The 21,799-nt window shown below is 40.9% G+C and overlaps 8 protein-coding genes across 12 annotated transcripts in view; 2 read left to right on the top strand and 6 right to left on the bottom strand.

Moving 5' to 3' along the window:
- LOC104711698 (diacylglycerol O-acyltransferase 2) lies at positions 79-2,301 on the bottom strand. The gene is made up of 9 exons (XM_010428422.2): positions 1,973-2,301; positions 1,799-1,873; positions 1,627-1,712; positions 1,433-1,539; positions 1,202-1,357; positions 913-999; positions 676-773; positions 495-582; positions 79-343 (listed from the first exon to the last, which is right to left on the bottom strand). Exons 1-9 carry the CDS (start codon positions 2,119-2,121, stop codon positions 242-244), a joined length of 948 nt encoding a protein of 315 aa, XP_010426724.1. The 5' UTR covers positions 2,122-2,301; the 3' UTR covers positions 79-241.
- LOC104711697 lies at positions 3,024-3,986 on the bottom strand. Its single transcript, XM_010428421.1, has 3 exons — positions 3,532-3,986; positions 3,332-3,448; positions 3,024-3,236 (listed from the first exon to the last, which is right to left on the bottom strand). Exons 1-3 carry the CDS (start codon positions 3,889-3,891, stop codon positions 3,159-3,161), a joined length of 555 nt encoding a protein of 184 aa, XP_010426723.1. The 5' UTR covers positions 3,892-3,986; the 3' UTR covers positions 3,024-3,158.
- On the bottom strand, positions 4,202-5,002 carry LOC104711695. The gene is made up of 2 exons (XM_010428420.2): positions 4,906-5,002; positions 4,202-4,756 (listed from the first exon to the last, which is right to left on the bottom strand). The coding sequence occupies exon 2, from the start codon at positions 4,752-4,754 to the stop codon at positions 4,401-4,403; it is 354 nt and encodes a 117-aa protein (XP_010426722.1). The 5' UTR covers positions 4,755-4,756; positions 4,906-5,002; the 3' UTR covers positions 4,202-4,400.
- LOC104711691 (monosaccharide-sensing protein 3-like) lies at positions 5,387-8,215 on the top strand. Its single transcript, XM_010428401.1, has 5 exons — positions 5,387-5,645; positions 5,748-6,314; positions 6,389-7,314; positions 7,395-7,582; positions 7,667-8,215. Exons 1-5 carry the CDS (start codon positions 5,567-5,569, stop codon positions 8,121-8,123), a joined length of 2,217 nt encoding a protein of 738 aa, XP_010426703.1. The 5' UTR covers positions 5,387-5,566; the 3' UTR covers positions 8,124-8,215.
- On the bottom strand, positions 8,147-12,685 carry LOC104711692 (glutamate receptor 3.6). 4 transcript variants are annotated; one of them, XM_010428403.2, is made up of 9 exons: positions 12,450-12,685; positions 11,979-12,160; positions 11,578-11,857; positions 10,043-11,358; positions 9,667-9,944; positions 9,540-9,571; positions 9,061-9,467; positions 8,445-8,913; positions 8,147-8,275 (listed from the first exon to the last, which is right to left on the bottom strand). In XM_010428403.2, exons 3-8 carry the CDS (start codon positions 11,834-11,836, stop codon positions 8,494-8,496), a joined length of 2,712 nt encoding a protein of 903 aa, XP_010426705.1. In that variant the 5' UTR covers positions 11,837-11,857; positions 11,979-12,160; positions 12,450-12,685; the 3' UTR covers positions 8,147-8,275; positions 8,445-8,493. The 4 variants fall into 4 exon arrangements, with proteins under 4 accessions (XP_010426705.1, XP_010426704.1, XP_019084835.1 ...); XM_010428402.2 differs by lacking the exon at positions 8,147-8,275 and having other exon boundaries at positions 8,310-8,913; XM_010428404.2 differs by lacking the exon at positions 8,147-8,275 and having other exon boundaries at positions 8,769-8,913; positions 9,111-9,467.
- LOC104711694 (glutamate receptor 3.6-like) lies at positions 12,769-18,820 on the bottom strand. 2 transcript variants are annotated; one of them, XM_010428405.1, is made up of 9 exons: positions 18,649-18,820; positions 17,959-18,328; positions 17,223-17,713; positions 16,031-16,310; positions 14,438-15,753; positions 14,062-14,339; positions 13,937-13,968; positions 13,433-13,839; positions 12,782-13,304 (listed from the first exon to the last, which is right to left on the bottom strand). In XM_010428405.1, the coding sequence occupies exons 3-9, from the start codon at positions 17,223-17,225 to the stop codon at positions 13,032-13,034; spliced, it is 2,589 nt and encodes an 862-aa protein (XP_010426707.1). In that variant the 5' UTR covers positions 17,226-17,713; positions 17,959-18,328; positions 18,649-18,820; the 3' UTR covers positions 12,782-13,031. The 2 variants fall into 2 exon arrangements, with proteins under 2 accessions (XP_010426721.1, XP_010426707.1); XM_010428419.2 differs by lacking the exons at positions 17,223-17,713; positions 17,959-18,328; positions 18,649-18,820 and having other exon boundaries at positions 12,769-13,304; positions 14,438-15,607; positions 16,031-16,120.
- Positions 18,982-20,597, top strand: LOC104711690 (probable protein phosphatase 2C 47). The gene is made up of 3 exons (XM_010428400.2): positions 18,982-19,216; positions 19,383-19,559; positions 19,640-20,597. Exons 1-3 carry the CDS (start codon positions 19,067-19,069, stop codon positions 20,399-20,401), a joined length of 1,089 nt encoding a protein of 362 aa, XP_010426702.1. The 5' UTR covers positions 18,982-19,066; the 3' UTR covers positions 20,402-20,597.
- Positions 21,222-21,799, bottom strand: part of LOC104711689 (phosphoinositide phosphatase SAC7-like) — a 5,662-nt gene continuing 5,084 nt past the window's right edge. Inside the window, exon 22 of the mRNA XM_010428399.2 lies at positions 21,222-21,559. Coding sequence (XP_010426701.1) covers positions 21,440-21,559 — 120 coding nt within the window. The 3' untranslated portion in view covers positions 21,222-21,439. The remainder of the gene's footprint in view (positions 21,560-21,799) is intronic.

Here is a 21,799-nt window from a genome sequence, read left to right as displayed (position 1 = left end):
GTTCCTTTTATTTGTATGGCATCCACCTAAAATGACACCTCTTGCTCGTTGCTACTTTTCTACAGGATAACATGTAAATTACAGGCTTTACAGCAAGAAACGTATTCCATTACTACTACAACAGTCTATGTTAAAAGACATACATGGGGTCATGTGTATATTAAATCCGAATCCAGCTCCGAGGTAACAACAAATAATAAAATGTTAATACACAAGTAGTAATTTCCATTGGAGATTTTGTTCAAAGAATGTTCAGTTGAAGATCAGGATAGCCTACTCGGGCCTTGTGACCCTCAAACAGATCCCTAAGCGCTTCCACATACTGGCCATGAAACTTAGCAATCTGAGATGCACAATAACACCAAAAGTTGATGAATGCTAAACTTAAAAGTGTATTCTACGCAGTAACAGGCTAGAACCAGAGTCGACAATTACATCTTGATTCCATCACTGTAAGAAGAAGCTTCAAAACAATATACAAGAAGGTGACTAACCTCTTCATCAGTTGGCTGTAGAGTTTTTGTAACTTCTATCGGTTTACCAACTATCACATGCATAGGCTGTCGATAAGGTAATGGGGATCTACAAAACAGAATGGGAATTGTTTATCTCTTTCAAGATATCTATAGGAAAGATATACGTATAAGGAACTAACCCAAAAAGGTTTACGCTTACCCAAAAACTCCCCCAAAGCAGATCGGAGTAAACCTGATTGCTCTAGATAGTTTAAGATAGAGATCCCAATCAGGCTTCCACCATTTGTACACGTGTGACTGTGGAAGTAACAAATGCATGAAACATAAAAATGTTAAGTACTAGGAACTTTAAACTAATTAGTTTGAGAGTTTCAGGTACATGAAGATAGATAACTACATAGAGCATAACACCTTGTGAAAAACTCTTTTTCCCTACCTGACCAAAGCAGAAAACTGGAACTATAGGTGTCCCCTGTTCCATGGCTATGCGCACAAATCCTCTTCTCGATGAAAGGAAGACGTTCTGCAATATGAGATACAGCTCAATAAGCAAATAAACAGAACGTTTCAGGAGACACACCTTTCCTCTAGGGTTTACAAACTCTATTATATATATCAGAGATCAGCAATATGAATAGCTATAATTCAAGTAGTCAAAACTAAGAAGAATATGATTTCATCAAAGCAACAAGTGAATGCTACTAAGTGAGCTAGAATAAAGCTACCTCAACATCATGTTGCATATGAAAAGTCTCCTGCACACCACCAGGTACAAGAACACAACTGTATCCAGAATCCAAAAGGGAAGTGAAATTCTTTCTAGAAGCAGCGGTGAGCCCTAACCATGTCCATATGTGCCTTAGAAAGGGAGTGTAGAAGATCTAAAATCAAATTCGAAAAACAATGAGTAACAAGCCTTAAAATACACAAAGAGATTTAAGCAGCATAAAACTCACAGCAGAACTAGCAAGAACTTTGATCTTAGTAAGAGGCATAAACCCTGTGAGATCACAAAGCGCAACAACTCCGATCGGTAACACCGAATGTGGTTCATAACCAAAGACTGCATCACAGATTAGAAAGTCAACGATATCACAAACCCATCTTAAAGTTTGATACTTTATGGAGTAAGAAGAAGATTGTGACAAACCATAGGCACGAGTAGGTTGGAAAGCTTCGTAATCCTCAACGTAGAGAGAGACGGGGAAATAATTACATGCATGCTTGCATATGTACCTGGTCAAACCAAAAGATTATGACTTCGATAACAACAAGAACGATCGGAGATTGAATCATCAGATAAAATAGAGAAGAAGAAGTACCTAGCGAGCTTACGACCGTATTTGCTACGGTGATCGATTGGGATGAAGATAAACAGAGAGAGCAAGCTCAAGACCCTGAAAACAGAGGATTTTCAGAAGAGTTCAATTTGAGACCTGTAAAAGCAGAGATAGAGAGATGGAGATAGAGATAGAGATAGAGAGAGGGGTATATACAGGAGAGATAGATAAGGAGGGAGGAAAATGAGAGAAAAGAGAACAAGAACGATGTTGAAGTGAATGGCGCCAAGCCAGATAGCCATGGCGATGGTGGAGTGGAATTGGTCTGAAGATTTGTCAGCTCGGAACTCTCTGGAACCACCCATCTCTCCCCAGTTCCGGCGGATTCTTTGGTTTGTCCGCTTCAAAGAAGAAATCGAAGATTCTACTCAGATCTATCTAATCTTCTCTGACTTGGGGGAGCCCAAATAACCAAATCTTTTAACGAACCACCCACCCAGCTATTTAAAACAACACGTCTTTAAAGAGCCCGACAATATTCATTCTTTCTCAATTGATCCGTAAAATAATTTGCCTAGTTGGAGTTTTCAAAGTCTTAAGACTTTTAAGGCTGCATTATAGCTCATCATCATAAGTAGTACTACTTCTTAATAATTATTTTGGGCCAAGTCACATTTATCTCCAACAGTTTTTGCAATACCAATAGATATATGATCTTAATCGACCCTAGTGCTTGACTTGTGATGGTTCAACTGGAAACATCAAATTCACCTACAGACCAATTTAAGCACATGAGATTGTGTGTGATCATTCCCGGAAAGAGCCTTTGCTCAAGCACAATCAGTATTATCATCAACTGACCCTCTTTTTCAACTGATACTTACTTCAAGCGCCAAGGAGTTAACTTCTACTGATATTGTGACTTCAATGAAAGCACCATAACAAGTTGGATCTCTCTAGCAACTCATTATCATGGAGGTTCAAAACGTGGCAAACAGAAGTGACACTACCATCAGCTCCAGACATTTTAATCGCAGGGTGATCAGCGATCGCATAAAAAAACTCTTTAATTTGCCAGTTGATCCATATCGTTCAGAGGGACAAATGAAAGGGAGGATGAAACTGACCTCATGTGGTCTAAAGTCTCAACCAAGATGCAACCACTAACATGGGAACATTGAGATGAGCATTAAATTGCAGGCAACTTCCACATTAGAGTTTACTCTACTTAGCTGCAGCATTTACTCAATGGAATATGACATATTTGTTGAGAAAATAGTAATCTAAGAGGTAATAAATAGTGTACAGAAGCAAGCTCCATTGAAAATGAAGAATTATATTCAAAGTATGTGGAGGACAACAATCACTAAATGAGTTGCAGAATCACACACAAAGGTCTCTTTTAAAGAAAGCCATCTCTTTTATCTTGTTCTTTAGCTTCCTTATTAGCAGCTTCAACGGATTTGAACCACAGATATACCTACACGCAAAGAAAAAACCAACTCTATTTCAGCTGACGAAACAAACACAAGGATCAAATTTGGACACAAGAAAGGGGAGAGACAAGGAACTTACAGAAGTGGGGATTCCAGTAAGAGCAAAGAATCCAAGCACAGGAGTATAAAAGATGCTGTCAGAATCCAAGACCCCGAAAACTGGATTCTTGCTTGAGTACTCGAAAACAGAACCAATCTACAGTGACCAAAAAGATGCATAAAGATAATAATTTTGATATTGATTCGACAAAATGGGAGTGAAAGAGAGAAGAAGCATACAGCAGCAATGGCAGTAATCGCGGAGGCTAGCAGATAAACATAGAAGGGAACCTCAACGCCCTCTTCAGACGTAGAAGAACGACCTTCATTTCTAGCCCACGGAGGTGGCTCATCCGAGTCAGGATTCGCCCAAGACGGTTCATTTTCTTTAGATTTTCTAGATCCTTTCGTCGCCGCCGTCACGACCAATCTCCTCACTGAACTAAGTTCGTAATGCAACGAGTGACCAATTACGCTCCTCTTCGCAGCCAGATTTTGATGGCGTGGAAATTGTGATTTGGTGGGTGAACAACGGTTGCAACCCTCATCACCATGGTTCAGACCCAAAGTGGTCGGAAGAGATGTTAGAGACGCGGCCATGTATTCCCTTAAGGAGTCCCAACGAGAAGAAGAAAGCACTTGACTTTTGTTCTAAAACAGTCTGAAGCGGTGATTCGATTTTCAGCCACACGTTACAATTCTTGAATATAAATATCTAATCTATCATCCTTACGTTGATGAAGGACACGTGGTGCAAATAAACAACAACATTTTGGTCACACAGTTTGGGGTTAATGTTAGCACTAGTATAACTATAAACTAACTTTAGGACTCAATAGACGTCTTGGCATAAGAATACAGGAGAATCAAAATGGATTCTTGACTCAAGACTAGTATAAAAGTTTATGTCTTTAGTTCCAAAACCATTGTTTTAGTCGTATTGATCACCTTGAAAAGCACAACAAAGTGAGGTTCAGAGTTATCTATACGAACCTGCAAACACTACTACTTGCAAGTCATGTAAATCAGAAACAATGTTACTATATAAGGCGGGGGGCTTGTACATATGAATAGGCCAATAACAAGACAAAGTGCTAGGATTTTGAATCTTAAGGATCAACTAAACCTTCCATAACAACGAGTTTGTCCAAAAGCTCAAGTTTCTCATCTTCAAGTGCTTTGACATCATCCTCAGCCTCCTTTAACTCTCTCTCCACTGCGAAACTATCCTCCTCCAGCAGCAAATACTTGCGTCTCAGTGCTCTGTACTCGTTTCCTGGAGATGAATCTGAATTGTGAGACATCTCTAGTTGATTTGAAATTGCATAAACCTGGTCCGATTTGTTCTTCGTGAAAGCTCTTTTCACGCTTCGTGGTGGTGGTAATTGGGTCAAGGCTTGTTTTGGAGTAGGAATCTTCTTTCTCTTTGGTTCAAGAAACGGTGGAACCTTCGAATTTTCCATCTCTGCACAAAATCATCAAAGTTTGAGTTTTTTTAGTTTCGCACAAGATTAAAACCCGAAACAGCATTAACGAAACCATAGAATACGATGATCTTCGTTCAAAAGAAGAGAATAAAGTAAAAAAAAATCGAGATCTCACTTTGAGACTTACCTTCGATTTGTCTAGGGTTTCCACAGGGATCTTCTCCGACGAAGAGAGAGAATTGGGAAAGTAGATTAATGGAAGTTGCGGGATGAAGAAGACGATGAGTCGGTTTGGCTTTTATGTTATTATTGAACCGGCATCGACTTCTAACCGTACAAACCCGTTAAAACCAATAGTAAGTAAGAAGACCGGTTTAATTTCCGGTCCGATTTTAAAGATGAGTCAATAGTTAAATGGGCCTTGCGCTTTACTCGGCCCGTTATTTCTGCAATTAGAGGTTTTAAGCACAGGAGGAGGTTAGACTACAAAAGGGTGTAAATAGTGATTAACTGTAAAACACAGAAGAAGCGGTCAAAATAGAAGTGTCATATTCTCCTTTGATCTCTCTTCTTGACCAAGCTCTCTTTTACAATTTCTCAAAATGCTGCATGCATTTGTTAAATCACTCTAATACTTGTTTTTTTTTTCTTTTTCTGTTTCGAAAGAAACAAACACACAAACCATCATCTAACAACTCGTTTGATTAACCATCAGATTAAACAAGTCTTGTTATTTCTCCTAAGAAATGAATCTAGGACACTGAAGTGTTCTGTACGGAACAGGAAGAGACGCATGATGTTCTATCAACAAAATTATTATTGATCCTAATTATACTCTAAAAAAGAAGATGAGGAGTGTAGTTCTTGTTGCTTTAGCCGCTGCAATAGGGAATATGTTGCAGGGCTGGGACAATGCCACCATTGCAGGTGTCTTTCTTTCTTTCTTTCTCCAATCTTTGTTTTTTTAACATGGAACTATACGAAAGCGTGTGTAATTAATGGTTGATGTTGTTTCTATTTTGGTGGCAGGAGCTGTTATTTACATAAAGAAAGAGTTTCATTTGGAGAAAGAACCAAAGATAGAAGGACTGATCGTTGCAATGTCTCTCATTGGAGCCACTATGATCACAACTTTCTCTGGTCCTGTCTCTGACAAAGTAGGAAGGCGTTCCATGCTTATACTCTCTTCTCTTCTCTATTTTCTCAGTAGCATCGTTATGTTTTGGTCTCCCAATGTCTATGTCCTCCTTTTCGCAAGGCTGCTTGATGGCTTTGGGATCGGTCTAGCTGTCACTCTTGTCCCAATCTACATCTCTGAGACCGCACCTTCTGAGATCAGAGGGTTACTCAACACTTTCCCACAATTCTGTGGATCTGGTGGGATGTTTTTGTCGTATTGTCTTGTGTTTGGGATGTCCCTTGAAGCATCTCCGAGCTGGAGGCTCATGCTCGGGGTTTTGTCAATTCCGTCCATTGCCTACTTTGTACTTGCGGCTTTCTTCTTACCTGAATCTCCAAGGTGGCTCGTTAGCAAAGGCCGGATGAATGAAGCTAGACAGGTTTTGCAGAGACTCCGAGGCAGAGAAGATGTTTCAGGTTTGTCTTGATGAACACTTAAGACCTCTTAGATTATCGACTTTGAACTTAGACTAACTCGGGGTTTGATCTAGGCGAGCTTGCTCTGCTGGTTGAAGGGCTTGGTGTGGGAAAAGACACGTCGATAGAAGAATATGTTATTGGACCGGACAACCAGGAATGCGAGAGTGGACATGAACTGCCGAGGAAAGATCAGATAAAACTATACGGTCCAGAGGATGGACAGTCATGGATGGCTAAACCAGTGAAAGGACAGAGTTCTCTCGCCTTGGCGTCCCAACACGGCAGCATGTTACAGCGTGGTGGATCCCTCATGGACCCCCTTGTCACTCTCTTTGGTAGCGTACATGAAAATCTCCCTTCTGAGAACATGAACGCCTCAACGCGCAGCATGGTCTTCCCCAATATGGGAAGTATACTTGGATTGACGGGAAGGCAGGAGTCCCAGTGGGATCCAGAGAGAAACAATGATGATAGCTCTGACCCAGATGAAAACTTGAATAGTCCTCTGCTTTCGCTAACAACTGAGCCGGATGAGTGCAACCAGCGGACCATTGGGACCATGCAGAGGCGACAGAGCAGCTTGTTTATGGCAAACGTGGGTGAGACAGCGACAGCTACAAGCATAGGCGGTGGATGGCAATTGGCGTGGAAGTATAATGACAAGGTTGGTGCAGATGGTCAAAGAGTCAATGGAGGGCTACAGAGAATGTATATACACGAGGAAACTGCAAACAACAAGAACAACAACAACAGCAATCCTTTTTCACGACGTGGATCGCTTCTCTCCTTCCAACCAGAAGCTGATGTTCCTGATCAGGAGAATGGATACGTTCAGGCTGCTGCACTTGTGAGCCAAGCTTCGATGATGCCTGGAGGTATAGGAGAGACTGCAATGTTGCCACAGAAGGTTAAGGATGGTCCAGGCTGGAGGGAGCTGATGGAGCCAGGGGTCAAGAGAGCTTTGATAGTTGGAGTTGGGCTTCAGATACTGCAACAGGTAATGTTTTTTTTAATACCTTTTTGTCTGTAAAAATTTAAAAAAAGCAAAACAAATAAGGAAACGAAGCATGTTTGCAGTTTGCAGGAATAAATGGAGTGATGTATTACACACCTCAAATATTAAAAGAAACAGGTGTGTCAAGTCTTTTGACAAACCTTGGCTTAGGTGCAGAGTCTGCATCGCTCCTCATTAGCGCATTGACCACACTCTTGATGCTTCCCTGCATTCTTGTTTCCATGAGGTTAATGGATGTAGCTGGCAGAAGGCGAGTTCTCTCTGCTTTTCCTTCTCATTTTTCAGCTGAATGGTATAATTCGAAAAAGTAACAATACCAAAAGCGTGATTGCAGGTCTCTGCTGCTTTCCACTATCCCTATTCTAATACTGTCACTGGTAACACTGGTGATAGGAAGCTTGGTGAAGCTTGGAGGTACAACAAATGCATTGCTATCTACAGCCAGCGTTACAGTGTACCTAAGCTGTTTTGTGATGGGTTTTGGATCAATCCCAAACATCCTATGCTCAGAGATCTTCCCTACCTCTGTGCGCGGTCTCTGCATCACCATCTGTGCCCTCACTTTCTGGATCTGTGACATAATCGTCACTTACACTCTCCCTGTCATGCTCAAATCCCTTGGCCTCGCGGGAGTCTTTGGCATTTACGCATTTGTCTGTGCTGTTGCATGGGTTTTTGTGTACCTCAGGGTACCTGAGACAAAGGGGATGCCCCTTGAAGTTATCTCCGAGTTCTTTTCTGTTGGTGCAAAACAGCAAGACGCTGCAGCTTCGTTTCTCTCTGATGGATGACTTTCTTTTTTTCTGTTGCCTTTTTCCAACGTTCCTGCTGTATTTGATGAACACATTAATAAGAACAGTTCCATACCATTAGCTTGGGCTTCCATATATGCTTCCTCAGTCTGTATAAGTTTCGCTATATTCTTGGTGCTTTACCTGCAAGGCTGCAAATTGCGAGCTTTTTTACCTTTGTAACCATGAGATGAGAAGAAGACATTTAGAAGTTTTTAGTTTTTGTACATTGTCAGATATATTACTCAAAGTCACCATGACATTAAAAACAAACAGAGTTCGATCTCATGTGTAGCAACAAAAAGAGAGATTAGTACATACTAGAGCCATTATAAGATCTCTCGGTTGCATTTAATTAGCTGGAAACACTTTAGTTGCAGCGACTTGAACCATTAACAGAGATATCTTCAAGCTGCCTTCCCCTAGAGGACCGAGCCTTGGGATCTTCTTCTTTCTCTTTAACAAAGGAGAGAAAGGAGTGGATACGTGCGGATGGTGAGATTCTTCTCCTGATAGACCCATCTGCTTCTTCAGGATATTGTTTTCCGAACTGACGTATCATCAACACTGTATACACTGCAAGAGCAAGTACGCATGCCACTCCACACACCACAAACAATCCCCAAAAGCTCTTAAGCTCCAGCCTATCCACTTCTATCTCTGCGCCTTGCAGAGAGCATGCTTTCCTCAGCAACCATTTGTCCCGAATTCTCTGCATATCTCCATTTTCTGATAGCTGCAGAATTGCCGCAGACACATCCACCGCCAAAGGCGAGTTACGCGGAAATGCCTGAACAGTAGTAAAGAAAAAATACATATCATCATCAGTTCATCACCATCACTTTATCAAATTCAGAAATATATTGCAGGATACTCTTTGTCAATAAACAAGTAAGGAGATGTTTATATGCAGTGAATTCTTGTGAACGATACTCACAAATCCCCATCCGTTTTTTGTGAACTCTTGACCAACTATGCCAAACTCACATCTGTTTGAAAGGAAAAGCTCTATGTAAGCACGTTCATCAACAACAGCAGCAACACCACCTTTTCCTGGACCATCTCTCAAGGCTTTATCATATTCCTCTGGAGAGCTAAGAGGGACAAGTCTTGACTCATGTATATTGAGTTCGTGGACCAGATAGTCTCTGACAAAAGAGCCTTTTGGATACCCAATAGGATCATGATTTGCTTGCAAAGTTTCTATGCCTTTGATTGGCGAAGACAGCTGATGAACTGTGAGGATTGATGTGAGACTCGCGGTATAACTAGAGTTAATTATGAGAACTACGAATAGCCATATTATCAGCACTATTTTTCCAAGACTGCTGGTGGTAGTCTCTCCTACATAAATTCAGCAGAGAACATTGGACACCTTCTTGCCAGTTTAGAAATGGAAAACAATTAAACACTTACTATGCGAGAAGAAGAGAGTTGAAAAGCTGAACCTGCAAAACAGCGAAATAATTCAGAGAAAAGAACTGAAAAGATTGTAGAGTGTTTGGAATAGAGTTCATCCAGTTGGAGCTTGTTCTGCTTTCACCAGAAAGTTGTGATAAATTGTCTACAAGGAGGGCCTCGAAACTCGTCATTGTGCTTGTGCTCCAGACACCAAATGACAGCACCGACTATGAGGAAAGACGCAGCTGTAATAAGCCACATCTGTGGTGTGAACGGCCTCAAGAACGCCATAGCACTGGAACCCAACTTCCGAACAGGAGCCACGACCACTAGCCCTGACTCCACATACGGCTGAGTAAAATCTGCCATTTTGGTTCGCTCTGTTATGATGGTAATATCACCAACACCTGCATCGTAGACCTGTGTAAAAAAAAAGTTTGATCCACAAAACATGTAAAATACAACCACCAACAGAGCCATCAACAGAACAGGTTCTTCAGAAGTGCTTATGCACTCACCCCAGTCGTTATCAAGCGGACAAGCTCAGAGTTACTTGGATTGTCATGTCCATTCCCAAAAGCTACAAGCTCAAACGGGACTGCATAAGGTAATAAATTGAGAGCAGCAGTGAAGACATCAACACAGAAGCCAGTGATCATCCCGTTGCTTTTAACTGAGACAACCTCTTCGGACCTGTAACGATTTGGAACTCCAATCCTCAAATGCCTTCCATTGTTCGAGAACACCCATCCACGGGGAACTTTTGTTGTCTGTCCTGGCCAGACAACACTATGAAGCTTCTGTCCTGAAAAAGATGTGTTCTGCCGCTCGTCAGCCGGCACCACAGACAAGCCTAAATGATTAGACCAGTAACCTATTGTCCTGTAACCAGTGCCAATGACATTAAGCACATCAAATTCTGGGTTTACAAGGTTCCTGTCTCTAGTAAACTTCATCCTACCGGTTAAGCCGATTCTATCAACTTGTAAGATGCTCTCAAGAAACATCTTTCCCCCATCAAATACTTTCAGAGCATCAAGGTGCAAGTTTCCACCCACAAGCTCAGATAGAATCGGATTCTTCGAAAAGGAAACGTTTCCACCTTTTTGGAAGAAATCGTCAATGGCTTGAGCAAGCAGCCAGACAGTGTCATAAGCATACAGTCCATAAGTGCTCAGTCCAACATGAGTTAAGTTATGCCACCTTTGAATGAAGTTCTGCTTCATGATAGAGTTGGGAGTGTGCGGGCGTAGCGCAATGACCCCTTGAATGTTATTTATGGTGTCCAATGGCAGAGGAGAGTCTGTGTCTATGATTGTAGAAAGCCAGTTGGTAGCAATCCACACATAACCAGTGCTCATCATACCAAGATTCTGAGCCACATTGAACAATTCTAGGCCCCAGATGAAAGAAGCGTGAATGACAATGATCCTTGACTCACTCAAAGCTACCTTAATCAGCAAGTCGGTGATGTTTTCTCTGGTAGGTCCTGGGGGCAAAGCTGCTTTGTATGATATTCTGCAGCGCTTCTCCGCTAACCTGTCTCCCAAGGAAGCTACCCCATTTCGGCCATAATCATCATCGCCATATATGGCTACCACCTCTCTCCAACCATAGAATTGAACAATGTCTGCTATGGCGGCCATCTGGAAAAGATCATTATGTGCGGTTCTGATGAAGAAAGGGAACTGTAGAGGAGACATAGTAGGATCTGTGGCAGAGAAGGATAGTATTGGAACTCTTAGTTCTGTTGCAACATGAGCTACTACACGGGCGGTTGTTGATCTCTGAGGGCCAATTATGGCCACTGTCTCAGACTCCATGAAATGTAGAGCTGTTAATATGATACATAAAACAAATCAGTTATATAGCGGACATGAGGATACTTACATATTGTAGTGTTAGAAACTAAAATAGACAGCGGAAGACATAAAAATGAATCAGCGAGCATAAAAAGTTGATACAAAGGTAAGGAAGACTAGAAGAGAAGAGACCTTTTGCATTAAACTTTCTACAGAAAAGCACATAAGAATGATTCAACAATCACACTTACGTTCCATGATGCTCATGAATCCATTGAATTTTGTGTCATGCATGATGATCTTAAGTGTAGTGGTATTTAGAATGCTGGGGCTAGCATTTACGTCCTCAACAGCAGCATCCATAGCAACTTTGATAACTTTACCAATGAGAGAATTGAATGTGAATACCGCACCAATGTTCACAGCTTTGGGTCTAGCAGAGACAATTTTGGTGAGACCATGTAAAGGAACTGCATAGCAGACGATGAGTATAAGCAGAACCCACTTCATCTTCTCAATGTCCGCAGCTTCCTGTTTCACAAAGTGAAAAAAAGAGAGAGGAAGGTCAAGACATGGAGTCACTGAGATTAACCACCATTACGAAGCAAAATATAATCAGAAATGGAATGTTGAGAGAAGAGATATTTTTGACCTGTCACTCTCTCATTATGCGTGAGGGAATGGTGGAGCAAGTAATTGAGTGCTCATTATAGTGGAGATCCACTTTATGTAATGGTGTTCAACAGATTCAACTCTCACTTACTTATATCCTTCATCTTTCCCCAACCCACTCTCAATATCATATGATTACTTCCTCATCAAAGTGAGAAGCTCCTTCAAATACCAAACATACCACTCAGATGTTAGATACTGGAAAAAAAAAAATCTCAGCTTTTGCGAATTGGAGTTAGTGCACAACAAAAAAAAACTTCTCAAGTCAACACCTTTTGCTTTCTAAACCCTAAAAAGCGAGTGTTTTTCACTTGTTTAATGGCTAATCGTAGTAAGATAGAGACCAAAGATTCACAAAAAAAAAAATCAAATCTTTTTATCCTATGCTCAATTAGAAATACAGAAAAAAGTGGGAGAAGCAATGGAAACAGAGACAGAGATGAAAGTGTACCATTAGGGTTGTGGGAAATGATTCAGAGTCTGATCACGACTCCACTGCGTTCAGATGCCGACGACGCCAAAAAGAATTTGGGGTTGCTTGAGAATAAAACCCAGACACAACCTTCATCTTTCGCTCAAGCTTTTGTGTACGCACACTGTATATCTAGGAGACGAAACTAATAAAAGATTTAACCTTTATGTCCAATCACACAACACTCAGTTAATTCATTCAAGACTTGTATTGTAGCTCTTTAATTGATAATTTGAATAAGTAGATTTCAGATTTTCAGTTGTATCAAACTTTTACAATTAAAGGTAAAGAAGACTAGTAGAGTGTAAAGATAATAGAACACATCATAATCATCCACTAATTGACATGATGATTATTATTAACAAACAGTTTTGAATTTTGATCCAAGTTTTATCAACAAAGATATAGTTACGTACTAGAGCTGGAAACACTTTAGTTGCAGCCACTCGGACCACTGACAGAGATATCTTCAGGCTGCCTCTCCCTAAATGACATAGCCTTGGCGTCTTGTTCTTTCTTTCTCACAAAAGGAGAGAAAGGAGTGGATGCTTCTTCTAGCGGTCAACCCCTCTGCGGCTCTGCTTCTTCAGGACGTTGACGTATCATCAGCACTGTATACACTGCAACAGCAAGAACGCATGTCCCTCCACACATCACAAACAATCCCCAAAAGCTACTAAGCTCCAGCCTATGTACTTTTAACTCTGCGCCTTGCAGAGAGCAAGCTTTCCTCAGCAACCATTTGTCTCTAATTCTCTGCATATCTCCATTTTCTGATAGCTGCAGAATCGCCACAGAGACGTCTACAGCCAAAGGCGAGTTACGCGGAAATGCCTGAACAGTGATAAATATGTATCATCATCACTATAACGTTATCAAATTCTATATATATTCTACAGGCTACTGTTTGTCCTCAGACCAATTGAGAGTTGTTTAAATTCAGTACTCAGAAAGATACTCACAAATCCCCATCCGTGCTGTGTGAACTCTCGACCAACTATGCCGAATTCACATATGTTTGAGAGGAAAAGCTCTATGTAAGCACGTTCATCGACAATAGCAGCAACACCACCTTTTCCTGGACCACTTCTTAAGGCATTATCATATTCCTCTGGAGACACGAGAGGGACAAGTCTTGATTCATGGATACTGAGTTCGTTAATCAGATAATCTCTGACAAAGGAGCCTTTTGGATACCCAATAGGATCATGGTTTGTTTGCAAAGTTTCTATGCCTTTGATTGGCGAAGACAGCTGATGGACTGTGAGGATTGACGTGAGGCTTGCAGTATAACTTGAGTTGATTATGAGAACCAAGAATAGCCATAGTATCAAAACTATTCTTCCAAGGTTGGTGGTGGTAGTTTCTCCTGCAAAAAGTCAGCAGAGAACATTGGACACCTTGCCAGTTTTTAAAATGGAAAGCAACAGCGAAAAAAAGAAGGGGGCATGAAGGAGCACACTTACTATGCGAAAAGAAAAGAGTTGAAAAGCTGAACCTGCAAGACAGCAAAATATTTCAGAGAAAAGACCTGAAACAATTGTATAGTGTTTGGAATTGAGTACGTCCAGTTCAAGCTTATTCTATTCACCAGAAACTAGTCATGACTTGTCTACGAGGAGGGCCTCGAAACTGGTCATTCTGTTTGTGCTCCAGACACCAAATGACAGCACCGACTATGGGGAAAGACGCAGCTGCAATAAGCCACATCTGAGGTGTGAACGGCCTCAAGAACGCCATAGCACTGGAACCCAACTTCCAAACAGGAGCCACCACCACTAACCCCGACTCCACATACGGCTGAGTAAAATCTGCCATTTTGGTTCTCTCTGTTATAATGGTGATATCACCAACACCTGCATCATAGACCTGTGAAAAAGATGTTTGAGCCACAAAATATGTAATTAAAAAACCATCAAACAGAGCGATCATCAAAACAAGTTTTAAAAGAGTGCTTATGTGCTCACCCCAGCTGATATCAAGCGCACTAGCTCAGAGTTATTTGGATTGTCATGACCACTCCCAAAAGTTACAAGCTCAAACGGGACTGCATAAGGTAATAAGTTGAGAGCAGCAATGAAGACATCAACACAGAAGCCAGAGATCATCCCGTTGGTTTTGACTGAGACAACCTCTTCGAACTTGTAACGTTTTGGAACTCCAATCCTCAAACGCCTTCCATTGTTCGGGAACACCCATCCACGGGGAACTTTTGTTGTCTGTCCCGGCCAGACAACACTATGAAGCTTCAGTCCTGAAAAAGATGTGTTGTCTAGCTCGTCAGCCGGCGTCACAGACAAGCCTATATTATTATACCAGTAACCAATGGTCCTGTAACCAGTGCCAATGACATTAAGCACATCAAATGCTGGATTTACAAGGTTCCTGTCTCTAGTAAACTTCATCCTACCGGTTAAGCCAATTCTATCAACTTGTAAGATGCTCTCAAGAAATATTTGTCCTCTATCAAAGACTTTCAGAGCATCAAGGTGCAATTTTCCACCCCCAAGGTCAGATGTAGTAGGATTCTTCGAAAAGGAAACGATTCCACCTTTTTGGTGGAAATCATCAATGGCGTGGGCAAGCAGCCATACAGTATCATAAGCATACAGTCCATAAGTGTTCAGTCCAAGATGAGTTAAATTATGCCACCTTTGAACGAAGTTCTTCTTCATGATAGAGTTGGGAGTGTGCAGGCGCATCGCAATGACCCCTTGAATGTTATTTATTGTGTCCAATGGCAGAGGAGAGTCTGTATCGATGATTGTAGAGAGCCAGTTGGTAGCAATCCACACGTAACCAGTGCCCATCATACCAAGATTCTGAGCCACATCGAACAACTCTAGGCCCCAGATGAAAGAAGCGTGAACGACAATGACCCGTGACTCACTCAATGCTACCTTAACCAGCAAGTCAGTGATGTTCTCTTTGGTAGGTTTGGGGGGCAAAGCTGCTCTGTATGAGATTCTGCAGCGCTTCTCCGCCAATTTCTCGCCCAAAGCAGCTACCCCGTTTTGGCCATAATCATCATCCCCGTATATTGCTATCACCTCTCTCCAGCCATAGAAGTGAACAATGTCTGCAATGGCGGCCATCTGGAAGACATCATTCTGTGAAGTTCTGATGAAGAAAGGGAACTGCAGAGGAGACATAGCAGGGTCTGTGGCAGTGAAGGATAGTATAGGAACGTTTAGTTCTGTTGCAATGTGAGCTACTACACGGGCGGTTGTTGATCTCTGAGGGACAATTATGGCCACTGTCTCGGACTCCATGAACCGTAGAGCTTTTAATGTGAAACATAGACCAATCAGTCAGGAAACCGAAAACCAGAATTTAGACATGAGGATACTTACATACTGTAGTATTAGAAACTTAACTAGACAGCAGAACCATCCAAGAAAGAAAAATGAATCAGCTATAATAAAACGGATGAAATCAAAGTTAAAAGACGGTTTTGAATTTTTGATTATCCATAACCAAAGTAAAGAAAGGAAATGATAAAACTTTTAACAGACAAACACAAAATCATCATCCAACAATCCCAGAGCAGTCTCACTTACGTTCTAAGAAGCTCATGAATCCATTGAATTTTGTGTCATGCATGATGATCTTGAGTAAAGTATTGTTAAGAACGCTAGGGCTAGCATTTATGTCTTCAACAGCAGCATCCATAGCAACTTTGACGACTCTACCGATGTGAGAATTGAATGTGAAAACCGAGCCGATGTTCAGAACTTGGGGTCTCGCAGAGACACTTGTGGTGAGTCCTTGTAAAGGAACTGCACGGCAGATGATGAGCAGAAGCAGAAACCGCTTCATCTTCTCAAATTCAGCAGCTTCCTGTTTCACAAAGTAAAAAGAGATGAAGGTCAAGTTATGGAGGCACTTAAATGACCACCATTACACTTAAATAACCACTAATACAAAGCAAACATGATCAGAACTGAAAGCAGTGATGCAATGTTGAGGGAACGAGATATGCTAGACCTGTCACTTTTTCTTTAAGCGTTAGGAATTGGTAGACCGAGTAATTGTACAACATCAAACTTTCACAATCCTCTGTTTATTAGAAAGAAACAAAACAAATTGGAGAAGCAATGGAAAGAGAGACAGAGATGAAGGTGTACCATTAGAGTTCTGGAAATTGATATAACGGCTGATCAAAACTCCACTGATGCCGACGTTAAGAAATGGGTCTGCTAAAGAATAAAACCCAGACACAACCTTCATTATTCTATGTGTTTACACAAGCTTGTGTTTACTCTACTCTATGTTAGGGGGAAGGAAACGGAAAGAACGGGAAACGAATAAACAAATAACTTTACTATTTAACTTTAGTGGAATGTGAAGCACGTGTGGCAGCCAGAGAGGTACTTGGTGAGTAAAATAAGGGGGAAGAAGGAAGAAAGGTATTTTTTTTTATATAAAAGAGCTNCCGCTTCATCTTCTCAAATTCAGCAGCTTCCTGTTTCACAAAGTAAAAAGAGATGAAGGTCAAGTTATGGAGGCACTTAAATGACCACCATTACACTTAAATAACCACTAATACAAAGCAAACATGATCAGAACTGAAAGCAGTGATGCAATGTTGAGGGAACGAGATATGCTAGACCTGTCACTTTTTCTTTAAGCGTTAGGAATTGGTAGACCGAGTAATTGTACAACATCAAACTTTCACAATCCTCTGTTTATTAGAAAGAAACAAAACAAATTGGAGAAGCAATGGAAAGAGAGACAGAGATGAAGGTGTACCATTAGAGTTCTGGAAATTGATATAACGGCTGATCAAAACTCCACTGATGCCGACGTTAAGAAATGGGTCTGCTAAAGAATAAAACCCAGACACAACCTTCATTATTCTATGTGTTTACACAAGCTTGTGTTTACTCTACTCTATGTTAGGGGGAAGGAAACGGAAAGAACGGGAAACGAATAAACAAATAACTTTACTATTTAACTTTAGTGGAATGTGAAGCACGTGTGGCAGCCAGAGAGGTACTTGGTGAGTAAAATAAGGGGGAAGAAGGAAGAAAGGTATTTTTTTTTATATAAAAGAGCTTTTGGTCGGAATCTGGAAATGGCAGCGGAAGTTTCTCCGATGATTAACACTTTGGAGGTTGCAGATGACATAATGGCGAATCTCAGCTCCTCAGACAAGCCTCCAGGGAATCTCTCTGCCACGTGAGCTATTACACGGGTGAATTTTGAGGGCCAATTATGGCCACTGTCTCAGACTCCATGAACTGTAGTGCTTCCAATATGAAACATAAACCAATCAGTCAGTAAACCGAATATGGACATGAGGATGCTTACATGCTGTAGTACTAGAAACTAAAGTAAATAGCGGAACCATCCAAGCACGAAAATAAATCAGCAAGCGTAGTACATATAAAAAGACTGATTTAACTATCAATGAACGAAACATACAAAAAGGAGCAGTCACACATACATAATAATCATCCAGCAATCACAGAGCAGTCTCACTTACGTTCCATGATGGTCCAGGTCCTGAATGGAGTGGTCGTAAGAACGCTGAGGGTAGCATTTCCACCTTCAAAAGCAGCATCCAACGTGAAAGGAAAGAAGGTCAAGTTATGGAGTCACTAAAATGACCACCATTACAAAGCAAATCATAACCAGAACTGAAAGAATGAATGGAATGTTGAGAGAAGAGATATGCTTGACCTTCCGCTTTCTCATTAAGGGTGACGGAACGGTAGAGCAAGTAACTGAGTGTCCATCCATATCCATTGTAGTAAGTGCAAAGTAGAGATCGTGTTCACAGATTCTCACTCAATGATATCCTTCTGTCTCAGTTGAACCATCAGATTATCTTTCCAAATCAAAGTCGGAAGCTCCTTCAAATACCAAACAGACCACTCAGATGTTATATACTTGAAAATCTCAGCTTTAAAGCAATCGAGTTGTGCGCATAAACAAACCTTCCAAGTCAACACCTTTTTTTTTTTGTTTTTAATTTGTTCTTTTAGAGTCAACACCTTTTGCTATCTAATAACCCTAAAAAGGCGAGCTTTTGCAATTGTTTAATGGGTAATTGTACTAGGATAGAGACCCAAATTCACAAAATATGTTGTAATCCTCCGTAAATTAGAAATAAACAAACAAAAAAATCGGAGAAGCAATGTAAAGAGAAGAGAGACCGAGATAGAAATAGTACCATTAGGGTTCTGAAATTTGAACTGGTCAAAACTCAACCACGTTCCAATGCCGATGACGCCAAGAAGAAATGGGTTCGCTAGAGAGTATATGACCCAGACTAAAGCCTTCATCTTTCGCTCAAACCAACACAGTACACTGCTCTGTGTTTGGAATGCAGAGGAAGGAGACGGCAGAAGAATATGAAAGAAACTAATAAAAAAAATAATTCAATTTAAAAATATTAAAAAAAATGGAATTGAAAGCACACGTGGCATCCAGAGAGCTAACTGGCGAGTAAAATAAGGAGGAAGGAAGAAGGAAACAAAACAATAAAAAAAGCTATTTTTATACTACTTACTATTTAAAAAAAAAAGAGATGATTTTGATTTTGATTTTGACAAAAAAAAGAAAGCTTTTGATCGGAATCTGGAAAAAAAATGGCACCGGTGACTGAAGTTTCTCCGATGATTAACACTTTGGATGTTACAGATGACAAAATGGCTAACCTCAGCTCCTCTGGCAAGCCTCCTAGGAACAACATCTCTGCAATGCGCCATTGCAATAGCACTGCTTGGTTGATCGATTCCGTTGGTTCATTCTCTTCTTTGCTTTTTTTTCTTTTCTTTTCATAATCTTGATTTCGTTGATGATTGTATTTGCACGATCACGAACAGATCACACTTTGGATGTTACAGATGACAAAATGGGATCTTTTGTTTAACTCACATTGTCAAAATTAATGATTGTTCTCAGGAAGGAGATGAGAGATTTGGTGCAAAATCTCCTGAAGGAGTAAACTCAACGTTCCAGCCTGTGTTCAGATCTGGAAGCTGGTCTGATAAAGGACCGAAGCAATCTATGGAAGATGAATTCATTTGTGTGGATGATCTCACTGAGCATATTGGTTCATCCACTGGAGCTTTCTATGGGGTATCATATATAAAGATATGTATCATCAAAATTTCAAAAATATGCTCTGTTTTTAAAATGTGGTTGTGTTATATGAAAAGGTGTTTGATGGACATGGAGGTGTTGATGCTGCATCATTCACAAAGGATAACATTATGAAGCTTGTAATGGAAGATAAACATTTCCCAACCAGCACTAAGAAGGCAACAAGGAGTGCTTTTGTCAAGACTGATCATGCTTTAGCTGATGCTTCTTGTCTCGATAGATCATCTGGTACCACTGCACTCACTGCTCTCATCTTGGACAAGACAATGTTGATTGCGAACGCTGGTGACTCCAGAGCAGTGTTGGGGAAACGTGGCAGAGCCATTGAGCTGTCAAAGGACCACAAGCCGAACTGTACTTCTGAGCGGCTACGTATTGAGAAGCTTGGTGGTGTTATCTATGATGGTTATCTTAACGGGCAGCTCTCTGTGGCTCGAGCTTTAGGAGATTGGCACATTAAGGGAGCTAAAGGTTCACTCTGTCCGCTTAGCTGTGAGCCTGAGCTGGAGGAGATTGTGCTGACTGAAGAGGATGAGTTTCTTATAATGGGATGTGATGGACTCTGGGATGTGATGAGCAGCCAGTGTGCTGTGACAATGGTGAGGAGGGAGCTGATGCAGCATAATGATCCTGAGAAATGCTCTCAAGCTCTGGTCAAGGAGGCACTACAACGCAACAGCTGTGATAATCTTACTGTAGTGGTTGTCTGTTTCTCTCTCGAACCGCCTCCTCGGATTGAGATCCCTAAGTCGCATAAGAGGAGGAGCATCTCTGCTGAGGGATTGGATCTCCTCAAAGGCGTTTTGAACGAGTTGTGAAGGAAACTGAGCAAGTTGAGAGAAAAGGTAAGAGAGTTGCTTTTATTCTTTTTTTTTGTTTCCTCTTTTGATAGGAAACGTCAGAGATTAGAGGTTGTGTGCTTTTTTTTCTCTGGTTTTCCCAAGTTTTGATTGATTCCATTATTCTTTTTGTAAGGAATTTGACCCATTCTTTTATACGGTAGATCTTACCATATTTAAATGATTCATATTTTGGTTCATAATTTAACAAATGAAGCAAAACATTCAGATATGGTTATTGCCTGGATTTGCTTCATTGAAACTGCTACCTGAACTACTGATGAGGCCTCTTTGGTTTGTTTGGATCCTTGGTGTTCTTTCCCACTTTCCTTCCTTTAGCTTTTATCAAGCAACAATGCAGTACCAAAATCTCTTAGAAACAAACGCAGAAAATATCCTAAGATGCGCGTAGGAAACGGCAGAAACTACCTATAATATGCATGACTCTTCTGCCCTTGGTGGCTTGATCTATCAAGCAGCATGATAAATTCTGCAGTGAGACAGAGCACGGTCGAAGAAGACAAGTCACTAAGGATCAGACGATCAAGTGATCAACAGAGGTGAGCTAGCATCCGCTCTCATTGCGATACAGAAACTCAAAATGAACAAAATTTGAAAATAGGGAGCTGAGGTTTGGCGGGGAACGTGGATGTTATATTCGTGCTCTAACCACTCTTAGACGAATAATCAGCACATTATTTACAAGATAGATTTGCTTGTTCCTTGTCTTGCTCTAATTCCTACACGCCAATTTGAATTTTGGAGTCTTTGGAAAACCATTTTTCGGACCGATGAATCATAGAAAGAACGAATATGAAGAAGCATGTGTAACTGTATCGAGTAATTGATGGTTGTTGTGGGAGTGTTAAATCTTAAGGGCTATCCACCTGAGACAATTGCCTCTAGCTGGCGTCACAAGGTCCAACTTTAATACAATGAAATAACAAAAAGAGAAAACTTTTGGCTCCGACTTGAGCTCCATGTGATCACAATGGTCACCCCAGTGAAGAAAATAAATCAGGATCTGGGCTTGTGCAGACGAGGCCGGTTGCAGAAGATCCGACCATTGGCCCTCACTAGTGCAGTTATGCCCACACAAATCCCCGTCCACAGCAATGAGAAGAACAAGTGCTTATGCTTATAATCACTCCCAACTGCTCAGAAATTTACACAGTTTAAGATTAAGTTTGACAGAAAATCTAACTATTCAGCAAAAGAAAGATCATACAGTACTTACCTTGTTTCAGAGACATTGTTGCAAACCAGAAACTGATCAGAACCACGAACAATGCCACTGGGAAGTTCTGAGAAATGAAATTACTTCGTTATAAGACTAGAATTCTTTGTGTGCTAAGAAAGTGAAAAATAGTTCATTGA

The sequence above is a fragment of the Camelina sativa genome, chromosome 9 (assembly GCF_000633955.1).
Source record: "Camelina sativa cultivar DH55 chromosome 9, Cs, whole genome shotgun sequence".
Taxonomy (NCBI): Eukaryota; Viridiplantae; Streptophyta; class Magnoliopsida; order Brassicales; family Brassicaceae; genus Camelina; species Camelina sativa.
Note: the sequence above shows the minus strand (reverse complement) of the source record. Positions and strands in the feature narration are given on the sequence as shown.